The 24,900-nt window shown below is 38.5% G+C and overlaps 2 protein-coding genes across 2 annotated transcripts in view; both read right to left on the bottom strand.

Annotated features, from left to right (window-relative positions):
- Positions 1 to 21: 21 nt before the first annotated feature.
- On the bottom strand, positions 22 to 11,820 carry stard5 (StAR-related lipid transfer (START) domain containing 5). The gene is made up of 6 exons (XM_036585978.1): positions 11,075 to 11,820; positions 10,942 to 10,991; positions 9,520 to 9,652; positions 7,956 to 8,073; positions 6,823 to 6,916; positions 22 to 5,535 (listed from the first exon to the last, which is right to left on the bottom strand). The coding sequence occupies exons 1-6, from the start codon at positions 11,168 to 11,170 to the stop codon at positions 5,391 to 5,393; spliced, it is 636 nt and encodes a 211-aa protein (XP_036441871.1). The 5' UTR covers positions 11,171 to 11,820; the 3' UTR covers positions 22 to 5,390.
- A 4,058-nt stretch (positions 11,821 to 15,878) lies between these two features.
- The window catches only part of LOC118819533 (transmembrane channel-like protein 3), a 35,568-nt gene continuing 26,546 nt past the window's right edge, over positions 15,879 to 24,900 (bottom strand). Inside the window, exons 17-22 of the mRNA XM_036587376.1 lie at positions 21,479 to 21,589; positions 20,967 to 21,092; positions 20,726 to 20,804; positions 20,225 to 20,267; positions 19,700 to 19,961; positions 15,879 to 17,296 (exon numbers count right to left, since the gene is read on the bottom strand). Coding sequence (XP_036443269.1) covers positions 16,420 to 17,296; positions 19,700 to 19,961; positions 20,225 to 20,267; positions 20,726 to 20,804; positions 20,967 to 21,092; positions 21,479 to 21,589 — 1,498 coding nt within the window. The 3' untranslated portion in view covers positions 15,879 to 16,419. The remainder of the gene's footprint in view (positions 17,297 to 19,699; positions 19,962 to 20,224; positions 20,268 to 20,725; positions 20,805 to 20,966; positions 21,093 to 21,478; positions 21,590 to 24,900) is intronic.

Raw genomic sequence — 24,900 nt, 5'->3', positions numbered from 1 at the left:
ATGCAAGAGACAAGTCGAGGGTCAAGAAGGTCATACTTTTATTTGATGCTGGTGTAATTACTATGTTCATACAAAGGGATTTGATTAATTTCTATTAGACTAACAATACAATAAAGGCATTTTTCCAGCAGCAGCTGATTTCAGACAAATATTCCTTGATTATTAAAAACAGAAATACATAAAAACTACAATTTGGAATGATCAAGAGATAACATGGTCAGAGCATGCCCTCCAGGTTAAGACTATGTAGAAATAATAATAATAAAAAGGAATATAGCCACAAGTGTTCCATGCACAAACCAAGGGGGACCAAGGGGGCGCTCTAGCTTATCTGTGTAACATATTGAACTTTGAGGAAGGACTGCACAAGTTTAAGCTGTGATAAATTAAGAACAAGCATTCAGTCAGATTTGATATTCAGCTTTGCAAGGCATTATTTAATAAATACTGAAGGTGGCCTGAAGTTTACACAGAAAGACCGTCGATCAAACTATTTAAGGCTGCACTATGTAAGTTTTGGGGTTTGGAGACCTCTCTGGTGGAAATGTGTAATTACATGCAATGTGCGGAAGAGCATTCTGTTGCTTGGGTTGTGCTTCAGTTGTCTTCCCCGAACTGATTAATCTGATGAGTGAAAGAGAGTTCAAAGAGAACCCAGTCTAAACTTGGCGAAGGATGCGTCTTCTAAGGATGTGAGTGAATTATCAACTATTGTCACCATATCTACAGCAGTATAATGTTGATTTCCAGATAATTTGAGGCCCAAACATTGAGACTGTGTGTGTGTGACGTTAATATGTAAAGACGTAAGACATGGTTTAAAAAAACTCGTCCCTGACTTGTATATTGTTATTTCAGATTTTTTCTCCTGGCTCAGTGATGCTACTTCTTCCAACTGTAACAAAAAATCTTACATAGTACAGCCTCAAGATGTTAATTGTCTGTTACCTTAGCTAACATTCCTTGACACACCATAAGTTATTTCACTTCATATATTTTAATTCAAAATACTGAGTTTGAGAAGAGCTGGCGAATTCCAAAGGTCAAAAATTCACTAAATAATGTTGAAAGTTTTATTCCACTAAATCAACATATACAGAGTGTAAAATGAGCTTCAGCTAATTGTTTCTGCCATGCTTCCAGTGCTATAGCTGTGCTGTCTGGTAGGTGTACACTGGAGTTCAGACAGCCCGTTTTTGTTTTTTTTAAACATGAAAATCTACTGTCAGACAGAAGCTAAATAACATATTAAATCATCAGATTTATTCAGTTTATGAATGTCAGGCTAGCTGGCTGTAAAATGTTTGTGGACTGGGCATCTGTTGATGATAGACAGAGAAAGATGATTGTGTAAAACGTGCCAAATCTGGTGAACATCAGCCTGACAGTTTGTGAATTTGACATATTTTGGAAAAATGTGAACATGTGTATGCTCAGTTAGGACGATGTACCGCAAAAGACTGTCAAGGTTGGAAAGAATTGGACAAAATGTGCAAGATCTGTGTGCTGTGGCGCCCCCTGTTGGTCAAAGTGCACCAAAGTTGGTGTGCAAATTCAAAGGCACACCCTTTGTCAGGACTGGTAAGGACTGTGCAAAGCACTGAGGATATAGAGCTATTTTTGGGGTGTGTGGCTTCCCTGCTGTAATGAAATGTCAAGATATTTTGGATAATTCTTAACTTTCAGACTCGCGTGAGTGGTTTGAGTCCAGGTTTGTGAAGCTTGAACAGTTTCCAGCACCTTAATCTAAATAACCAGAACCCTGATAACCTCTTAGTCTATGGGCAGCTATTGTAATTCAACATTATACCAAAGACAAAAAAGTATATTTTTATAGTAAAATTATAATAAAAACAGGATTAAAAAAGCAATCACTGCATAACATGAACATGCTATGAACATGCATTCAATGACAGTAATATCACTGAGGACTAAACACAGACGGTCATGCTCTTCAATGCAACACCAGTAAAGAAATGAGACAGACGCACACTCATCAGACTTCGTACAGCACAGCAGATCACTGACAATCCAACAGATGCATTGAATTTACTTGATTCAAATGCATACACATATGGAAATATGCAAATTTCCACACAAATAAAATACAGAATATACTAAATAACATACTAAGTCTTATTATTCAGGAACTACAGGGACCTCAATACAAACTGGCTGAGCTATTCTTATAGAAGTGTGTAATAAAACTTTGGGCCTGCCAATTGACCGTAATAAGCCTTAATAATTAATAACACAATTACTGCCAAAATACATAAACTGAAAGACGTAACTGTGTTGACATTATCTTATTTATGTGGAAATTAGAATGAATTCAGTGCATTGTTTTTTTTTTTTTAGTATACGGCATCAACCTGGTCCCTTTTATATTGTGCAACTTATAAAGATTCAAGCTTTCAATGATCAGTAAAAATCACAGTGATATTACTAACCACTGCTTCTGTCCCCCCTATATTTCACTGTGGTTTGAAGGGGAATTCCACAAATTTTTCACAATTTACTCATAATTTAATCTTTAAGTCAAGTCTGAATTGTTCACAGTGGTGGTGATAGGAACCACATGTAAACCTCTAAAAGCTCCCTCACAGAGTTATTACATGAAATGGTTATGAATACACAGCCTGATGTCTGACACATTATTTTAAAAATATACTTGAGAAGATTTTATATGCATGGTAGAGGGATACAAATAAAACTCATTTTAACACTATTTTCCCATCACCAACATTCCAAATAAAACTCAGAAGACATGTGTGGGTTCACTGGTGTTTTTGGACAGTAAATAAAATGTCTATATTAGTGCTGTAGTCATGGTGACCCCTGGTTCCTATCACCACCACTGTAAAGAAATCTGAACCATTTCACACCAAACCACTCTGAATCACTCTGTTTACATCTCAAACACTCAATTATGCAGAAATTTGGAAAAATTGGTGGAATTTCTCCACGTTCTCCACAGGTGTTTATCTCGTTTAAAAACTTGACAGTGTTACTAAGAGTGCAGGCAGTGGCTTTTTCCAAAGATTCAAGTTTGATTCAGTGTTTTTCTCTCCCTTTTCGTAATTAGCAGTACATTTACAGAGATGTAATCTGAGTAAGTCAATAAGACCTACTGTACTAGGTAGGAATGCCTAAACGCAGCCTTATCCATATTAATGTCTCAATTCAAAACTATTCATATGACATGACATCAATTGAGAGAAAGTGGGTTGGTCCCTACGTTCACAATTTACTGATTAATTTAACTGAAAACAACTAACTAACTAATAAAATGCTAATAGGTTAGGGTTTATTACATTATGTGTGCGATTAAAAAAAACCCTCATAGCTCATCTCTTCACTGTGGATTCCTGATTCCTGTCACTGAGCAAAATCAATACATTTCAAGATTTGTCTTTAACATTTCAGTACATGTGCATATTTTAGGAAGGATTAAAAAAAGGGGACAGACTGAAAAGGCTTCTGTGTAGTTACTAACCTTACTGAACTGTAACTGCATATTTGGCTATCCCAATAACAAACTCTCAGTGGAATCATGCAGAGTGATGAGCCTTAATTTCTATATTAATGTAAATATTTGTTGTTTTCTTTATGGTACCGTTATTGTTTGGAGTCTAATTAATCCTTAAGTACTCAAAATACAACTCACATTAAGCAAATGTAAACAAATTTAAATGATTTAGGTTCGTCAAAAAAAGTACTTATCATCAATATGTAGGCCTTTAAGTGATGGACTGGAATTAAAGGGGAATTCCACCAATTTTTCAAAATTTCTACATAATTACACTGTGATATAAACAAAGTCATCCAGAGGTTTGATGTGAAATGCACCATTCTGGGAGGGAGGGATACATGCTGGGCTTTGTGAGGCAAAATAGCCCCCTTAAGCATTTTTTATTATCACTATTTTCACATTAACATTCCATCTAAAACCTCAGAAGACACATGTAGGTGCACTGGTGGCTTTGGATAGTAAATAAAATGTCTATATTTGTGTTGTAGACATGGTGACCCCTGGTTCCTATCACCACCACTGTAAAGAGTTAGTAAGTTTCTCTACAATGAACAAACTTCACATCTAACCACTATGAATGACTTTACATCTCAAACATTAAATTATGCAGAAAAAATGGTGGAATTGTCCCTTAAACGTTTGCAGTCATGGTGATTATGTTTTAAACAGTGAATTTTCTTTTCGACGGTGTCTTAAGCTTCTGTGAGTATTTCTGAGCTTCTAAACGTGAACAATTACCAATTTATCAACTACCCTTCAGGCACTGAACTCCTGAGTGAAGTTAGTTATGAACTACTGTAAGAGCTACAGCATTTAGATTTTTTTAAATTGAGTTTCCAAGATGTAAATATAGTTCATACCCATAAAAAAGAAATATATGTAAAATAAATCGATCTAAAAGATCTGAAAATGTACTTGATAAATGCTGTTCACTTCAGTACTTCAGTTTGGAATACATTTCGATTGGATTTGAAATGTGTCTCACATATAAAAACATGTATGCCTATGTATTTCTTTCCATATGTGTAGACACATGACCATTACTTCTTGCATTTTTGAAAAAGGTGATGCATTGATTCACATAATTTCCACATGAATAACATAGAACACATCAGTATAGTGTTGGCTTTCATGTTATGTACATTTGGCAGTAATTATTTTGATGTAATACATTTTATTCATATGGAAATGATGTATATACTTGAATTAATTCAATGCAGCATTTTTTTCTGTGTGGCAAATGCATGATAAAATACAGATATATGAAAAACTGAGGTATGAAATGTTTAGGGTCTGCTTCTCAACTGCTGACCGGGATACATCGCTACACAGCAGTAACTGCTGATTAGACATACAGTACCTTCAGCACTCCCTACTGCACATGTGCATGTGTAAATAAGTCGAGTTAACTGGACTTGAAGATGTTTCTTCCCTCATTTAAGAGCTACATCAGTTTTCCCTCAAAAGAGTGGCAATGTCCAGTCTCTAGCAGCAGAAAAGCTCCAACTGTGCTGCAGGACCAAATGTACCTTTGTTTAGACTTAAAATCAATCAGTACAATCAAACTACAAAACTGCCAATAAAATGAACCTGTTTAAACACTGAAGCACATGGAGTTGTATGTAAGTGTATGGTTTTGCTGTAGCAGCATTAAAACTTTCTACAGGCCCTGTGAGACACAAACAGGTTCTACTGCTATTTCCATCAGAAGCCTGTGGAGAACTCCAAAGTTCTGTAAAACACTTAAAAAACGATCAAAACTAAAATTAAAATCACTGTAAAACAACCAGAGAAGGTTTTTTTTGTAAGTAATGGGATACCACTTTAAGAGGATGTTCTAGAGTAAGTGCTGTTAGTGCTATTTGAGAGCTTTGACAGCTTTAGTGAGGTTGGAGTAAAAGTCTGTCATACTGGCAGGAAAGAACGAATCCACAACTGAACGAGGAAGCAAACCTCCCAGATCGGTCTGGAAAAAGCTGATCAGCTGGGTTTTACCTGCTTCCCTGTGAACCAACAGAAAACAGAGAGAATAAAGGCACACATTAGCCTGCAGTTTATAATAATAATAATAATTAAATAATTAATTAACAATACTAACATGCTTACAATGCTAGAGCTTGACTGTATTGGCAGTAGTGGTTGAATAATCTACCAATTCTTTTGATGAATAATCAGGTAATCATTTTATAATTATTAATCATTCACTTATCAATTAATTGGCAATAATAATGCATTAAACAACACCAGGATAGGCTCCAGCTCCCCCCAGCTCCCTATCCTTCTTCGACCCAGAAGGATAAGCAGCTTAGAAAATGTGTGTGTGTGTGTGTGCATTAAACAATACTAGGGCTATCATTACTGATTGCAATGACTACATTAGTAGTTGAGTAATCTTACTATTTCAATGAGTAATTGGGTAAATTGTTGTAATTATCAATAACATGCTTATTAATTAATTATTAATAATAATACATTTAACCATAGTAGGGTTGTTATTATTGACTGTATTGACTACATTAGTAGCTGAGTAATCTAATTATTTTGATGAGTAATTGGGTAATTAGTTGTTATTATCAATAATATGCTTATTAATGAATCATTGACCATAATAATACATTTAAGAATAGTAGTGCTGTTATTATTGACTGTATTGACTACATTAGTATTTGAGTGATCTACTATATACTTGTTGCTAATTAACAAGCAATCAGTTTCTACTCATGAATAATCCACTGATTAATTGATTGTCATTGTTGATTATATTGACTAGTCATCTGTTGATTACTTTGAAAAACAACTGAGTAATCAGAGTTCAAACAATACAAATGAGCTTAAGTGATCTGCAAAATACTTTACTGGAGGAAGAGAAGCTAGAAAGCCCCAGAAAAACTAATTAATAAGTAATAAATAATAAATATAAGCACTATGTTGCAAAAAATGCGTACACACAAGCAGCAGGAAAATTTAAAATGAGCATTACCGTCATGCAAACGGCTGATTCTCAGAGAAAGTAAACTGTATTCAATATTTCTTAATAGAGTGAACTGAGTTTAGTCAAACAGTTACACATGCACAATGAGGCACTGTGATTACAGGCAGAAATAAATGTGGTAAAAGGTAAAAATTATATTTTTTGAAATCAATTGAATTCATTAAGCTCCAGTGAGCTTCACAGCTCTCTGCTTCCACCTGCTGTTTGCTACTGGAACTACACCCTGTAATCACAGGCGGCACTGTTGGTAATTAGTGCAGTGGTTTATTCCAGGAACTCAGTTCCCCCGGTGGCTTACCCAGGAACTGGCACACAAAAGCAGCCACATGGATGATTGAACCCGCGCACGTAGCCAGGCTGAGGAGGACAGGCTGGATGGCTCACATTAGTGGCTACAGAGACATAAGACGACATGAGAGTGGATTTCTATTAGTGAGATAATACAGATCAGTTTGTCCCTCTGTCTATTCCTATCCATGTCAGTGAGCACTGAAAAGCAAATATGACCCAGAATAAGAACTAAAGGCTATCTGTCTGGCTGTGAGCAAACACTGATACATGTACACTAAAAGCAAGGCTGAAAAGTACTGCTAAAATGTCACTTTCAGGCATTCAGAATAAATACTAGGTAGCATTTTATTTGGAGCGGTCTTTTGTAGATGATTAATAAACTCTTAAGAGATTATCAGTAACACATCAACAACACTATTTCCATTTTGCAAAACCTAACCTTACCAACCTTACCCAAAACCTAACCCTAACCCTGGCCCTAATCCTAACCCTAACCTTAACCTCAACCCAAAACCTAATCCTAACCCAACCTTACCCAAAAATAAACCCTAATCTTAACCTGAATATAAGCAGTATAGAGTAATACACTGATTTGGCAAGCATTACAAATGCAGCAAAATCAATACAATGCAGATGTCCAATATGTTACACTCAGCAATTAAACAGAAATTGCAATTAAACTGAAATTTTCAGAAAATGCCATAAATTTGTTTCCTGTAGAAGATAAGTTAACTTCTTTTCAGTCTGAAAATCACAAGTGTCCGAACATTTGCATACAACTATGTATAATCACATTAGTGACCCTCTGATAACATGGTTAAAGACAGACCTGCACTGTTTTGTCTACAATTATTTACCTTATTCATTTATTTATCATAAGGAACATCTGAATGCTCGTAGCACACAGTAAAGACAGTGGTAATTTCTCAGAGCTCATTTGCATCTCAGCATTGCAAATGCCAGTATCCCAATAATGATCAGCAAATGATATTTTGTGCAGCTCTGACTGAAAATGCACTAAAGACTGTGGCAGTGTACACTTGTTCTCCAGACGTTTCAGGGCGTATTTAGAAGAATTCAGAAGAGCTGGGTTACATAAAAGGAGACAGAAACGATACAAAGCTTAATTGCTCCACACACCATTTGACGTAATTGTGCCATCTTCGTACTGCTTGACTAAAATAACGTCCACGAAGTCTCGAGGTGATATAATGCCCATAGCGGCAGACGGAGTGACAGTCCTGCACACTGTGATGTCCTGAGGGAAGGAAGAAAAGCCATTACACACCAACGGAAACACCTGGGGCGCTAGATTGGTACAAATGAAACATGAAATGAAACATCGCTAGGAGGACGAAACCACTGACTACACAAATATGGACGAGATCACTGCACTAAATCACTGCTGTACTAAAATCACAGCTACAGAAATTACCTAGTGCATGACTTTAGCCACAGTCTTAAAAAAGAGGGTTCTTTAAAGGTTCTTTAATGACGAAAATGTATATAGAACCATGAATGGTCAAAGAACCCTTTGCATGATTAAGGGGTTCTTTGCATGGTGAAAGGGTTCTTCAGATTGATGGAGAATGTGCTGTAGATGGTTTTGTGTCGAACCTTTGGATGGATGGATGGATGGATGGATGGATAGATAGATAGATAGATAGATAGATAGATAGATAGACAGATAGATAGATGGATGGATAGATAGATAGATAGATAAGGTTCTTCTGTGTTTACAAGCTCATAACAATAGCACAACCCTTTTTGTTGCTTTATAGAACCATCTTCAGCACATTCTCTATCAATCTGAAGAACCCTTTCACGATCCAAAGAACCCCTTAATCATGCAAAGGGTTCCTTGAGTGTTCATAGTTCTATATAGAACCATTTTCTTTACTAAAGAACCTTTGAATAACCATCTTTTTAGGAGTGCAGTTAAAGAAATACTCCAGCGTTTTTCAACTAAATCTCTATCTGCAGCTCTATTAGTTAGACATGCTATTATATGCTATCTATAGCATATGATCACCTTCAAAGCACCTTCAATACTTAAACTCTAAGGGTCTATATGGGGGTCCACACTTCAATCCCTCACTCCCACACCGACAGAACTTACACATTAGTTTCATAGTAGTTACTAAAATATTTATAATAATTACTGAATAATACACAGAAGTTACTGTATAATTTATATGTACTAAATAATTTATAGTAGATACTGAACAATTAATACAATGAAATGAAGTTTTTGTCCGAAAACGTATTATTGAAATCCATTCATGGTGAAGTGGTACACGCAGGGCATTTTAGGGCAAAATATTACTAAAAGGATTTTCCACTGTTTTACATCATCAGCATTCCATATAAACACTCAGAAGACACGTGTAGGTTCACTGGTGGTTTTGGACAGTAAATAAAACAACTATATTTGTGACCTCTGGTTTGTATCACCACCACTGTAAAGAAATCTTACAGAAATATGTCAGTTTCTTTGCAATAGACCATTTCACACCAAACCACTCCGAATGGCTTTGTTTACATCTCAAACACTGAATTATGCAGATATTTTGAAAAATCATTGGAATTCCCCTTTCACCTTAATAAGTGAATGACAGGCCTGCAGTTTGAAAGCTTAGCGGATCTGGGCTGAGACTTAGGAGAATGAACGTGAGAAAATGCTCATCACTGGTGTGGAACTTACTGAAGAAACTTGTTCAAGCAGCTCGAACTTCTTGACGTTGTCATCCCATTTCACACGAAGCCCGTTTGGATCCGGTTTCAGACACTCCCACACTTTCTGAGGACTGCCGTTCACCATCCCCTCTCCTTTATACCTGCCAGAGTCGGAGAAGCATATAGTGGCGTATGAATCTCACGCTATTATTCCTGATGAAAATGAAAGGACTAGAAATAATAATAATAATAATAATAATAATAATAATATCATTATTATTATTATTATCATTATCATTACTAATAATACATGTAGCACATTTTTCATGCCCATGATTGCTTCACATAGACAATTCATCAACAAAGAATAACTACACACTATCCATATGCTAAGAAAAAAATATTTACATACATATTCCAAAACGTGTCAAATATCGAATACATTTAAACATATTTTTAACATATATATAATTTTTTTAAATTGATACTATTACATATATTTGGCACACATATATGCATTTCAGCATGTTGCCATACACTGATCAGCCATAACGTTAAAAACACCTTGTTTCTACACTCATTGTCCATTTCCTCAGCTTCACTAACCATATAGGAGCACTTTGTAGTTCTATAGTTACAGACTGTAGTTCATCTGTTCCTCTGCATACTTTGTTACCCTGTTCTTCAGTGGTCAGGACCCCCACAGAGCAGGTATTACTTGGGTTGTGGATCATTCTCAGCACTGCAGCGACACCATCACCTTAGTGTCAGTGACACAGCTGTGTCTGATCCACTCGTACCAGCGCAACACACACCAGCACGTCAGTGTCGCTGCTGAGAATGATCCACCACTCAAATAATACCTGCTCTGTGGGGGTCCTGTGGGGGTCCTGACCATTGAAGGACAGGGTAACCAAGTATGCAGAGAAACAGATGGACTACAGTCTGTAAATGTAGAACTACAAAGTGCTCCTATATGGTCAGTGGAGCTGACAAAGAGTGTAGATACAAGGAGATGGCCATTCTGTGTATATTTACCACACTTGTATGCATGTTGACATATACAGGTATATATTAATATATATTTAAATATTTAAAAGTTTAATATAGCATATATATTTATCACATATATTGCACATATATATTTTTAATATGAGCCAATGCATATACATATATTTTACATGGAAATGAGAACTTTTACAACACAGTTTCACTTCTAATTGGCTACCATATTAAAAGATAACCAATCAGATTGAAACATCTGGATGTGGAAAAGAATCTCAGTGCAGCTGTTGAGGAAAACTATTAAAGAGAAAATATCTATATAGCTAAGTGCCATTAAATGTGTTTTAGACTGACAGATGAGAGAGCAAGAGAGACAAATACAGAGAGTGTGTCACTTTTAGTTATATAAGCAGTCCTTTCTTATTATCCTATATCTTGTACTCACATATTCCCAGCAAATTCGGCTGATGGTCTCCAGGACACCACAACTTCACTCTGGATAAACATCACACACGGTTGTGTAACTTCATTTTGCCTTATTTCACCCAAATCCAGTGTAGAAAATATCGCTTACTCACCGTTTTCTTGCATATTTTCCAGCCGGATTGGTCTCTGCTGTAGCTTAACAGGAGCTCCGCGACGGAGTTGGCCTTTCCTTCATAATCCATAATCATAAAAAATGTCCTTTACTGGAAAACAGAGCGAGTGGCGTCGAGATACAACACAGACACCGACCAGAGCCACTGTAAAAGCCTCTGATGAGGAGCTCACAACTCATTCATTCCAGTCCAGGACGAGGATCAAGTTGGCTTCCCATTCGCCAGGATCTTCGACTTTTCCGTTCCACCTTAAATGGTGCAGCAGTTACATTACGTCGCCTGTAGGATTTGAATAAGAGTCCAGTTCACTTTCACAAGCACGTCGTACTTAAATGATGTAAAGCTATCATAAATATCTATGATTATTCTGTAAATTAACTTCCTGCCTTTCGTTTTCTTCCTTTAAGAGAATCTTTCGGAGATTTTTCCCGGATAGCTCGGTTTCCTTAGCCTACAGCACGTGACTGCGTTGCATTCTGGGAAATGAAGTTTTCTTTTGATTGTCGGTGCAGAGGGAATTAAACTGGGGCTGTACTTGGGCCCATAGTCAGAAATTTTGTAGAGAGGAGAAATACCTCTTTGTAATGTCTTCCGGGTTTTTCAAACGCTAGAGGGCGCTCTAGAATGAATGAGCTCAGATGGCATTTGAGCAAAATCGTAGTTTATAAAAGCTTACACATTTAATAATACATTCATTTCCTGAACACCGAATAGCATAAAACATTTTAACACTGCTGTTATTTTTTTAAGAGCTTTTGAACTCAAGATATAGAAGTTTAAAACGGCGCCTCATGTATGTTCATGACGTCAAGCAATCAGCATTCATTAGCAGTGATGTTGATGTCGTGCTGCCCAAAATCTGTGTGCAGAAAAATAGTAAACATACAGGTTATTTTTATTTACTTTGTTAGTGAAATACATCCTTCTACTTTCTAAAATTAAAAGAAAGTTCTGGACAAGTGGTTAGAAACTACTTTAACTTTTCATCTTTAGCCGTTTAGCTCCATTTACTCCCATTCATTGAGGACTCGCTCTGGTGCAGTCCTGTTTTTGATATAACAGGGGAAATAGGAAGTGAGCAGGCTCCCCTTAAACCCGCTCTGCCATAGCCTTCTTTTGTTCACTGTAAGCAATTATTAAAAGTCTGAGGAACACTAAAATATGAAAATGTTTGTATGATGCTTAACTTGAGTGTTACTTTAAACATCCAGAAAAAATGAATGAAAAATATAAGCTATAAATAAAATAAAACATGGATTAAAACAGCAGATCAGACCTATCTGAGAACTGTGTGGGCGTGGCTAATGAGCAGCTTGATTGACAGCTCTCTGTCTAACACTCCAACTTGCTCCAGCCGTCATACAGAACTAAAATCAGTATTCAGCTTTGATGTGACGCTAACTGGACGAAAGAAGTCACAGATGAACGGATGGAGGGAGGAAGCAATGAATGAACAAACAATGTTGGTGTTGTATAAATGAATGAACAGGCGACAGGCAGCTATAGACAAGCGGTCTAGCTTGCTAGCTTTTGGTTATGCTGGATTAGCTTTAGCTCGCTAAGTTTTTGTGACCCTGAAACTGTTCTGGGTGGGCGAGGTAGCCCTGTGATTGGTCAGGGGAATGCTTACGGAAGCGTTACTCAAGATTCGGGCCGTCCAGTGTACATCAAGAGGATTTTTTTATTTGGTTTTTATTTATTCATATTGTTATATCATGTTGTCATATTTATCTAAAACTCTCCTTAGATTATTTTAATAGGTCCATATCATAGAAAACATAATTTTTAATCACTTAAATAAAAGAAGTTGATTGTTCAGTGTTCATGTTTTGCAATAAACTATTCACTTGTATAGAAGTTAGGCTGCAAAAGTGGCTAACTGTTTGCATACAGGCTATCTGCCGAATTAGCCTGCAGTGGCTTCACAAAGAAGTTATAAGGAGTGTTTCAGCCTGGACTGCTTCCTGAATGAGGCACAAAACAAGGCAGCCAATCAGAACAGAGCTCATTTGCATCTAGCATTCTAAAAGACAGTAATAAAAACAGCCTGAGTTTGTATGAATTTAGAGGGATAAAAATAAAACACAAGAGAAATGTAGGACATGGATTCACTCATGCCACATTATGTATTTGGATTCTGAAAACTGTTAGCAAATGTTAGCTAACAGAATAGCATCTAATATCCACATAGCTTTTAGGAGATTTAGCCATCTGTGAACAGAATAATGAGCTACGTACTGATACCATTTTACTGAATAGCAGATTTGGGGTGTTAAGTTAAGTTTTATGCAATAAATTCGGTCCAAATTGGAGTTCTTGGCCACTGTATTGTCAGACAGAGCTGCTTGGGTGCCTTTTACTGGAGGACAGGGGTTTGGATCCTGTGTTAATCTAGAGAGACAAAGAAATCGGACACAGCAGTCTAAAGTAATCCAGTTTTAATATGAATAAAGTTTTTCCCGCTTTTTGGTAGATGAGAGTCTTTAGCAGAATGTGGTCAATAAACGGCAAGTTTGGGAACCTCTACGTGATTTTTCTGTTAGTTATGTCAACACTGACATTACCTTTGACCCAGAGTCCTGTGACAACAAGGGGCATGATTAATCATTAGCCGAAGTCTCTTGAATCCAGCTATTTACCTTTACACCGTATACATCTCTGACTTTGTTTGGCATCAGTCTATATAGAGAGTATATCTACCACATGTATGCAAATGTACACCTGGTCATTTCAAAACATGTCTCCTATATTTTGGTCATTGTAGCATCACCTACAGTATGTGCTTCACCATGATGTAGGACGTGTGTATTGTTCCTGCATTATACAGAATGTATCACATTTATGCAAAATGTACATTTGATTCTTGCAAAATACAGCTCCTACATATTGTTCATTGTAGCCAAGCCTGCATGTGCTTTACAACAAGGCAATGAGACAGTAGTGCAAACCAAAAGCTGATCCTCTATCATTACAACAATCTCATATGAACCCTTAGAAATACTTCTATATTTAATTAAAGTGCAAAGTTCAGAGACCACCATTCAGTGATTTAATTTACAATCAATTTCAGATAAGCATAAGTTATTCAGTTTTTCAGTCAGGTAAAAGATCAGAATAGAATATAACGCATACAATTCAGTATTCTACAGAGCCATGTTGGTGACATCCCGTATAAATAAAAATAATGCGTGGGCACAAGTTAGTAAGGTGTGGGAATGAGATAATTAAGTCATGGCCATGACTTAGTAAGGCGTGGAAACAAGATCATGCGTTACTGAGTCGTGGCCACACATTAGGATCTTGTCCCCATGCCTTACTAAATAGTGGCCATGCATTAGGATCCCGTCCACATGCCTAAGTTGTGGCCACAACTTAATTATCTTGTTCCCACGCCTTACTAAGTCATGGCCATGCATTAGGATCTCGTCCCTATGCCTTACTAAGTCATGGCCACAATTATCTTGTTCCCATGGTTTACTAGGTCGTGGCCACACATTAGGATCTCGATCCCATGCCTTACTAAGTCATGGCCACAACTTAATTATTTTGTTCCCATGGTTTACTAAGTCGTGGCCGTGCATTAGGATCTCGACCCCATGCCTTACTAAGTCATGGCCACACATTAGGATCTCGTCCCCCATGCCTTACTAAGTTGTGGCCACACATAAGGATCTTGTCCCCATGCCTTACTAAGCCGTGGCCACGCATTAGGATTCCGTCCCCATGCCTTACTAAGTCGTGGCCACACAAAAGGATCTTGTCCCCATGCTTTACTAAGTCGTGGCCACACATTAGGATCTCATCCCCATGTCTTACTAAGTCGTGGCCTCACATTAGGATCTTGTCCCCATGCAGTGACTAAGTCATGGCCACAACTTAATTATCTCGTTCCCACACCTTACTAAGTCATGGCCATGCATTAGGATCTCGTCCCTATGCCTTACTAAGTCATGGCCACAATTATCTTGTTCCCATGGTTTACTAGGTCGTGGCCACACATTAGGATCTCGATCCCATGCCTTACTAAGTCATGGCCACAACTTAATTATTTTGTTCCCATGGTTTACTAAGTCGTGGCCGTGCATTAGGATCTCGACCCCATGCCTTACTAAGTCGCGGCCACACATTAGGATCTCGTCCCCCATGCCTTACTAAGTTGTGGCCACACATAAGGATCTTGTCCCCATGCCTTACTAAGCCGTGGCCACGCATTAGGATTCCGTCCCCATGCCTTACTAAGTCGTGGCCACACAAAAGGATCTTGTCCCCATGCTTTACTAAGTCGTGGCCACGCATTAGGATCTCATCCCCATGTCTTACTAAGTTGTGGCCTCACATTAGGATCTTGTCCCCATGCCTTACTAAGTTGTGGCCACAACTTAATTATCTTGTTCCCACGCCTTACTAAGTCATAGGAACGCATTATTTTTATTTATATGGGATGTTACCAGTGGGGCTCCGTAGTACGAAGTGTGTTTACCATTTGCATTTATTCCAGTTTCCATTCTTTTCAGGTGACTCACTTTCAGTTCCTCAAAGAAATCTGCGGACACACCTCCAAAGTTCAGTCTTAGAAGTTGGTTGATCATTTTCTGAAGTAATCAAACACATTCAGTGATGTTGAGGTCTGGACACTGGGGTGGTCAGTCCACTGTTCAGCTTCTTTGTTTGATGTGTCTCCTTTTCTCACTGTGGCTTCTTCACAGCTACACATCCTTTCAGACCCATAGCGCTGAGTTGTCTTCTCACAGTGGAAGGATGGACAGAAACACCTGTGGATGTTTTCAGATCTGAAGCAGCTTGATTTTCTCCTCTCTCTCACAGATGAAAGCTTTAAGTGCTGTTTATCTGATCGGGACAGTTTTGGTGTCTACCAGGTCTTCCAGGTGGTTGTTAGGAGTCTCAATTTCTCTGTAGCTGTTAATCACTTTTAGAACTCTCCGTTTTTTTTTTTGTTTTTTTTTACTTATTTTCCTTTGACTGTCTCTTCCTTATGCAGGTGGATTACTTTATACCTAATCTCCTCCGTAATATCTCCTAAAAAATGAATAACCTAATAGGCATTTTAGCTGGAAATGAAATAAAAGAAGGGTGGTCTCTGACTTTTTCATCAAATTCAAATCATAATAAAATATCTTCTCCTGTCACTGCAAACACAAATGTGGTATGGATTGAAAGTTTAGAATCTGCACTTCCCACAGAATTTCTCCCTGTGTTTAAAAGAGCTATGAATCAGAAATAATTCATATAAAATCACAGCATGCTAACTGATCACTACGACTTCTAAGGCTCCAGTAACTTATTATTAAGTAATGACAGTCGAATCAAACATTTGAGCACACGAGATCATTCGATCCAGATGCATTCACTTCACCACTAGTTTTGGACTTCTTTTTAGTTAACTTAGTGCTGTGCTTCAGGTATTTCTCCTTGTTGTGGATGACCTGGATATACTGGTCAGTGCTGCTGTTCTGCTGGTCGCTGCTGGACGCTAACGAGGCTGAATCGGATTCCGTTAGCGACGGTTCCCCCTTACGCTTGCTTTTCGGCTTGACGTGAGGTTCTCCGTGCCGGTGGGCCGTCTCTGCAACTTTGAGGTTCATGCGGGAGCTTTTCGGACGAGAACTTTTCTCCTCCCATTCTCCGCCGCAGTCTTCTTCCTCTTCTTCTCCATATACGCTTTGCGCCAGGCGGCTCTCCAAGGTGTCTCCGATGTAAAAGCGTGCAGGCTGATGGAGGTCGGAAAGTGACCTCGGCCTGTGGGACTGCCCGAATGACCCTCTTCTTCCTCCATTCTTTGCTTCCTCCTCTTCCTCCTCTTCTTCTTCCTCGCTGAGGTGCGGCTGCTGGCTCCGGTGGGGCGTGCGAGGGATGTAGCGTTTGATGTTTCGAGGGTAAAGCTCCACTATCTCAGGTTCGTCCACCAGACAGTAGTGCCTCGGGATGCGAGTGGTGGAGCGCATTAGCTTCTTGCGCGGTTCGTGCTCATTGACGATGACGTAGCGGGTGGTGTGTGCACGCCGGCCCATGTAGCTCTGGGATGTGATGATGCCGGGCTCAGGGCGGACAGGCCTGAGGTTCTTCCTGAACAGCGGGTCGGAGTGGATGTTTTCAGTGTAGCGCATGGACGGATTGTAGGCCATTTGGTGATATGATTTGGAACCGTGGGAGCCACTCATTCCACCCAGATAACCTGGATGCCTGAGGAACATGCAGAGAACTAATTACTCATATGATAGCTACGCAGAGAACCTGAATTATATATACAACCTGAGTTAAATATAAAGGAATGTGTAGGTGAAAAATCAAATTTATAAAAACCACACTTTCTCCTTAATCTGCAAAAGAATGCAATCATAAGAATGTTGTAATATCATGTAACTTAATTTTAGATGTTTTTACTTGTTTTAATTAATTTCATCTAGAGAAATGGTCATATTCTATTAGCAGATTATTTTGCTTATTTTAAGATTTAATTTGGCATATTTTCCAGAAACAAGTCAAAAAGAATGAGACAGTTTCATATAAAAAATTAAGTAAAACTAAAAGGGGAAAGTTTATGAACAATTTTTGTCAAGTCAGCTTGACAAAGCTGTTGCTATGAAATCCCAGGTGATTGCAAAGATTTTGCTAGGCTGATGCTATGGAATACCATGTAGTTGCTAAAGTGCTGCTACTTCATCCCAGGTTGTTGCCAAAATGTTGCTAGGCTGTTGCTATGTTATCCCAATTAGATGCTAAGGTGTTGCTATGTTATCTTGCGTGGTTGCTAAGATGTTGCCAGGCTGTTGCTATGGAATCCCACGTAGTTGTTGCTAGATTGTCTACAATGGTATCCCAGGTGGTTACTAAGGTGTTACTAGGCCATTGATGTGTTATCCCAGGGGGTTGCTAAGGTGTTGCTAGGCCATTGCTACAGTATCCCAGGTTGCTGCAAGCATATGCGTATATATGTGTGTTAGTATGTATATATGTCTTTTTGTAATGGGAAGTGTGAATGGTCTCTTTTGTGCCATAATTTGTTGCAATTTTCTCAACGTTACACTTATTACATTTATTTTTCTATGGGGAAAATGTGTAAGAAGGAGTGCTTTGCAATTGGTCTCAAAAGCCCAAGCACACTGTTCCCATATAAGCTCTACAATCCTGCAAAGTTTCATGCTTCTAGCTCAAAAGCTGTAGACTGTGAAAGTGGTACAGAAATAAATCATATACTGAGAAAAACAAAGAATATTGTTGGCAAACTTAATTAAGCCCTAAAGAAAGCTGCTAGTACCATTTTAACTAGCTGCAACATACTTTTTATATATAACTACATCATATGGCTAGTCTATTTAACAACATAATGTGGTTTGAGGCAAGGGTGTGGTGATTAAGGCATGCAGTTAGCACCATACTAATCTGTTGGGTGTCATTTCATAACTTGTTAGCTACATTAGCTTCATAGCTCCAACATAAAATGAAAGAAATAAACTTCAGACGCCAGTCATGTCTTGGCTGAGCGATTAAATTTATGATGAAGGGGAGATTGCGTGAATTTGATATTTCACCAACCTGTTCCTTTAATGCCACTTTAAATTCTAGAGGTGAAGGAAGCCTTTAAATGGTTGCAAAGCCATTAGTGTGATGGTAGATTTGTTAAGGTGTCATGAAAAGCTTTAATGACCAAATGAATGAATGATTCTGTAAATGAAGTTTTTCATCTACTGATGATTCTTTTGCGTTCTGTCTGGCATTCCTCAAAGACTTTCAAAGGCAACACTGCACATTCTAGACTGATAATCACAGTAAATGTATTACAGGCTAAAGGCCAGTAATGTGTCCCCAGTTCAAGAGAAGTAAAGAGTTAAATAAAAAAAAAGTTATCATTAGAAGTTTGAATCATGACTTGATCAATAATCAATAGGATTGTGTTTTCAGAACCAATATGTTTAAGGGAAATCCAAACCTGACTGGAATGGGAATGTACTCCACTCTGTGAATCTGCCTTGGGGGGACAGGGGGACCACCAATCACTCTGTAAGCACTACACATGCAGAGATGGAAGCCAGTGGAATTCAGAGCAGAGATAAATGGAAAATGAAAAGCAATGTAATGAAGTTTGTGGGGTTAAAAGTAGGGACAGGGCAGGACAGTTTCCCAAAGTGATATTACCGATTAAGAAAGAAAAAAATATAAATGTAATAAATAATATAAATAAAAATAAAAAATTTAGGCATTTTATTATTTCTATGTTATATGTATATAGTACTTTATTTTTCTAAAACAATAAAATAAAATAAAAAATCTAGCACATTTTATACTTTATGTTCTATTTTTTCCAAAATTTCAAACGATAGAAAAATACAAACCAGATAAAAGAGAGAAAAGGTAAAGTATCACCAGCACTATTGTTTAGTGCTCAGATTACAACTGTGTAAACATGTGTTGTACTGGCGCTTCATATGGAGACTGCAGCAGTAAATCTATTTACTCTTACTTTTTCAAAGGAATCATAAATGATTGTTGTAATAATTAATATACACATTGGTATGGTTGTTGTTGGGTTTTATATTCTGGTATGACATTAAAGTGAAATGATGAAAAAGGGTCATTAGGTCAGACCTGTTGGGGATGTGCTCCAGTCTGGGTTTGGGTCGGACAGGGACGGAGGGGCTCCGTGTGGCTCCAGTGGTCCTGACGTCAGCCCGAGAGGCAGACTGGGTGATGGTGCGGATACTGTTGCCGCGGCGAACCGGTGACTGGAAGTTGGTAACGGTGCCATTGCGGCGTGGAGGAGAAGTGGAGCGAGCCGGGGACTCCATGCTGGTGATGTCACTCTCCTGTTCGGGCTTTTTGTCACCACCTTCAGGTGGCTGGAGACGAGCTGCATGGAAAACATGTTTACATACAGCAAAGTGTGGTGATGGACCATAAAAGCATCTCTTAATCAAATGGGGTACCTTTATACAGAGTATAAAAACACATAGCGTACAGTTAATGTTAAAGCTTTTAATAATTTCTTAAGTAGCATGCTCAACATGTCATGTTTGATAGTTCCACTCTGACAGTTTGAAAAGAGGATTTCAAACTTTGACCTTTGGTGACTTTTTATTATTAGCAAAAAAAAGCAGTTCTGTTGAGTTTTACCTGCAGCCAACTGAAACACTTTCTTCTTGTCTTCTGTGCGTTCCTATGGCAAAGAATATAATAGAGTTTGAACACCTGCGGTCAAATTATATGTTTTAGAGTGGACAGTGAGAGAGCACAGTGTTTAAAAATCTCAGCACTGCTGTGTCTGATCCACTCATACCAGCACAACACACACTAACACCACCACCACCACATCAGTGTCACTGCAGTGCTGAGAATGAACCACCACCCAAAAATACCTGCTCTGTAGGGGGCCTGTGTGTCTTGACTATTGAAGAACAGAGTAACAAATCATGCAGAGAAACAGATGGACTACAGTCTGTAACTGTAGAACTACAAAGTGCTCCTGTATGGTCAGTGGAGCTGATAAAATGGACAATGAATGCAGGTGGTGTACTTTCATGGTGCTGATGTATAGATAGATAGATAGATAGATTCACTACCTGCCATTATCATGGACAAGATTGTGGCTTCATTGTTTATTGCTTTATTACTCACGTTCTGAAGCTGAATTCTCAGCTGGTTGTTGGTGAATTTGAGTGATCTGGCGATGGCCTGCAGGTAGTAGATCAACATACTGAAAACGACAGTGAAGAACTGCACTGAAAACAACGGCCTTGGGGTAGTGAGGGGACGGTGAAGGATAAGCAAAGCAAAAGCATTCATCTTCTATTGACCCATATATTTATTTTCCCAAGGTAATTTTGCCAAACCTAGCGTGACTGACAGGGCCACTTACAACAGCAGCAGGAGGGCAGGCAGGACCACCACCGGACTGGTGACGTAACTCATGGCCTTACTGAACCACAGCGGGAAGTCATTGTCTATGGTTTCTGATATGATGTCATAAATCTTCTCTTGACCACTGTAGAGGAAGAGGAGGAAGAAGAGGAAAATATATGATTTGTTTTAATTAATAACAGTATTTTCTAATAGAATTAGTATTAAACTAGTGCTTTGAACCCTTAGAGGTTACAGTTATCATGGCTGATATCAAAAACATGCATGTTATATGAGTTATCTTTCACTCATAGACCTAAGAGCTTATACATATTAATTCAACACAGTGAATTTACAGTTGGTGCAGTGAAATAAACTGCTCTGAAATCTTTTCTCCTGATATGGTGGTTTTAAATGGAGCCGTTGACAGAGATTAAGTGTCGAGGCTTAATGAAAGTGGTTTAAAATGACTCTCTTTGTGCACACGCATAGTTCCCTTTAGATGGAGCTTTACAAGACTGGCTCATTTACCTAAAAGGTCCGCAGTGCTGGGACGGCCTGTACCTCACTATCGCAAAGATGGTCGGCAGCATGCAGAGAAAGAGCATGAAGAGGAGCATAGCCAGGTAGAAATTGTTGGATCTGGAAAAAGAGACAGAGGAAATGATCGATGTACGCTGTGTGATGTTCTGCATCTAATCTGAGAGTTACAGGCACAAAGTAGGACTTAAGAAACATTTTACCACTGTTACCACTCTGCTGAACTGAGAAATGTAGTTATTAGACATCACTACTTAACAGAATCACATTTCATGATAGAATTCTTGCACATTTTCACCTGTTGGTCATTTCACACCTGATGTGTGATATGTATCGGTATTCTAGCTGACTACCACAGCATACTTAAATTAAAATTAACCCTTGTGTGGTGTTGAGGTCTGTAGGGCCCATTTTCAATGTTCAGCAAAAGAAAAAAATGATGCGATTTATTATTATTTCAACCTCAGATTCCTTGGCCTTTGCTCATTTTCTTTGAAGAACATATAAAATAACACATTTTCTTCACACTTCACATGAACACCCCTCTACACATTTATATTACACATGTGGTGTTGGGGTGAACCTGTGGGGAGTAAAAGAGTGGAGGTGCTGTGTCCTTCAATCTGTCTTCCTCCTACATGGCCTGCTGTTAGTATATGTGTGTCTGTGTGTGTATGTTTTTGTATAAGTGTGTGTGTGTGTGTGTGTGAAAGTGGACAACATGGACAGGCTGCTGACTGGCTACAGCTGCTAAAGGAGAACCCTACGCTGGCCATTTGTGATATTTTAAACATCTGGTATTTTTACATAAATTGTTATGGCTGTATTGATATTTAAAAAAAAAAAACAATAATGTGGTGGGTCCACCAGACCAGTGAGTGACAAACACATCAGCACCACACAAGGGTTAATGCTAATCTCTGTTAGCACTTCTATAAGAGGGTGTTAGTGCTAAACTCATTCTGGTGCACATTCATACTTTATATTGTTATATTCTGATGCAAATCTGCTGCTGTGATATCCTTGTTAAAACAAAAAAACAGGCCACGGCTGATTTCACATACTGGAGTGGAGTGACTTCTAAAGTGGAAGCCCTCAGTTCACCGTAATTATCAGCTGATGAGTTGCTATCAGCTCACTGCACTGGAGTTTCACGGTTTCATGTGAAGGAAACGGCAGAGAAGATGAAGAGTGGGTGAATAAATGAAGTGTGGATGAATACACGGCAGTCTCTCCTCACATCTGCTAGTGACTGATAAGACTGAGAGAGAGTAGGACAAGACAGCCGTTAAATAAATCACAGAGAGAGAGAGAGAGAGAGAGAGAGAGAGAGAGGAGAGGATGAAATAGGATGACAGAGTACGCAAGACAAGGAAACAAGAGAGAGGAGGAAGGAGAACGAGAGAGCAACAAAGTGTAAAAAACAGCCCCCACACCCCAAACTACCTCTCTCTCTCCCTCCTCTCCCCCTCTCTCTTTCTTCTTTCTAACTCTCCCTGTATTCTCTATTTTCTTGTTTCTTTCTCTTTCCTTCTCTTCCCTTAGTTTTCTTGACTATCTTTCTCTCTCTATTCTCTCTATTCTCTCAGTTCTAGCTATCTCTGTTCCTCACCCGTGTATTTTTTCTTCTTCGTTCTTTCTCTCTCACACACTATTCATATAACTCTTTTTCTCTTTTCTTTGTCTGTTTCTCTTTTCTCTCTCTCTAGCTCCCCCTCTTTTTCTCTCAGTCCTATCTTTTACCCCTTTCTACCTTTATCCTCTCTCTCTCTCCCTCTCTCTTTCTCTCTTTCTCTCAACCCTATATCCTTCATTTTTCTTCCTTTCCTCTATCTTCTCTCTCTATCTCCCTCCATTGCTCTTCTTTTTCCCCTCTCCTTTCTCTCACTCTCTTCTTTCTTTTCCCTCTTGTTTTCTTTCTGTCTTTTATCTCTTGTCTTTTGCTCCTATCTCTTCTTCTCTCTCTTTTCTGTTTTTCTCTCCTCTCTCTCCCCTTTTCTCTCTCTCTCTCTCTCTCTCTCTCTCTCTCTCTCTCACTCTCTCTCTCTCTCACTCTCTCTCTCTTCTTTCTCTTCTCTCTCTCCCTCATCTCTTTTATCTCTCTCTTTTCTCTCTTCTCTTTCTGTCCTCTCTTCTTCTCTCTCTTTTTCTCTCCTTCCTCTCTTCTCTTTTCTCTCTCTCGCTTTCTCTCTCTCCCTCACTCTCTCAACCCTATATCTTTCTCTTTTTCTCCCCTTCCTGTCTTTTCTCTTCTCTCTCTCTCTTGCTTTTCTATTTTCTCTCTCACCTCTCCCTTGCTTTCTTTTTCTCTTCTCTTTTCTCTCTTTTTTCTCTCCTCTCTCTCTCTCAAACCTATATCTTTCTCTATCTTTTCTTCCCTTCCTCTATCTTTTCTCTTTTCTGTCTCCCTATCTTGCTCTTCTCTCCCTCTCTCTCTGATAGTTGAGTGTAATGTAGCAGTGAGCTGTATTAGATTGTTCTCTCTCTGCTCTCTATATTAGGTGCAGGCTGATAAAGTCGTGTCCTATGGTAAATTAATTTCAGATAGTCTGAGATCTGAAGTGAAATAAAGGCTGACTGATCACACAGTGACTGAAGCTTTACTGCTGCACATTTACACGCTCAGTAAAAAGACCATTTCAACAGAACACAGTCACATCCAACCTCAGTCTTCATCAAAATGTAAAGCCACACTATGCTTCCTTGGTCTTCTATCTCCAGGAAGTCTAATGCCATACCATAGAATACATCTGTAACCAATAAGCCTAGCAACTTATTCGCAAACCTGAGGGTCAACTCAATCAGACTATGACATTTTATATTCCTTCTGACAGGTCTTAAAGAAAAAAAATCTAAATGTAAATGTAAAGTAAACTTGCTTATGTGGTTTCTGACATTGTATGATACTGCCATAGAAATATGTACCTAGATGCCGCGTTGTCTGTTGTTCTCTGTCTGAGGTGATGGAGCGGTCAAGATCCACTTGTGAACAAATTCACTTGTATTGAGAGATGATGAGTCTCAGGATTAAACCGCCCACAACTTCCTTACTATTCAACCGATTTTCACCAAATTTGTTTTGTTACAATTCTCAGACAGAGACTAATCTAGGTTTCATGGACTGCTTATTTCATTAATAACTGATTGTGCTAATTAGCTGTCCAGACCAGCAGAAGAGTATTCAGTCTGCACCTGATGTTAAAAAAAAACAAACTTAGAGCTCTGGTAGAAACACAATCTCACACACATCAGCAAATTCATCAATGTGTGAATCACTTCTCATCTTAAAAATAAAGTTGGCTTTGTATTCGCCAGCTTTTTGTTCAAACTTTCCTGTTCCACCTTAAATGGTGCAGCTTCAGGCACCAGAAAATAACTGCTGCATTTAAGGTGGAAAGGGAAAATATGAACAA

Source organism: Colossoma macropomum, unplaced genomic scaffold, assembly GCF_904425465.1.
Source record: "Colossoma macropomum unplaced genomic scaffold, Colossoma_macropomum, whole genome shotgun sequence".
NCBI classification, from domain to species: Eukaryota; Metazoa; Chordata; class Actinopteri; order Characiformes; family Serrasalmidae; genus Colossoma; species Colossoma macropomum.
The sequence above is the reverse complement of the archived record's forward strand: the minus strand, read 5'-3'. Positions and strand labels throughout refer to the sequence as shown.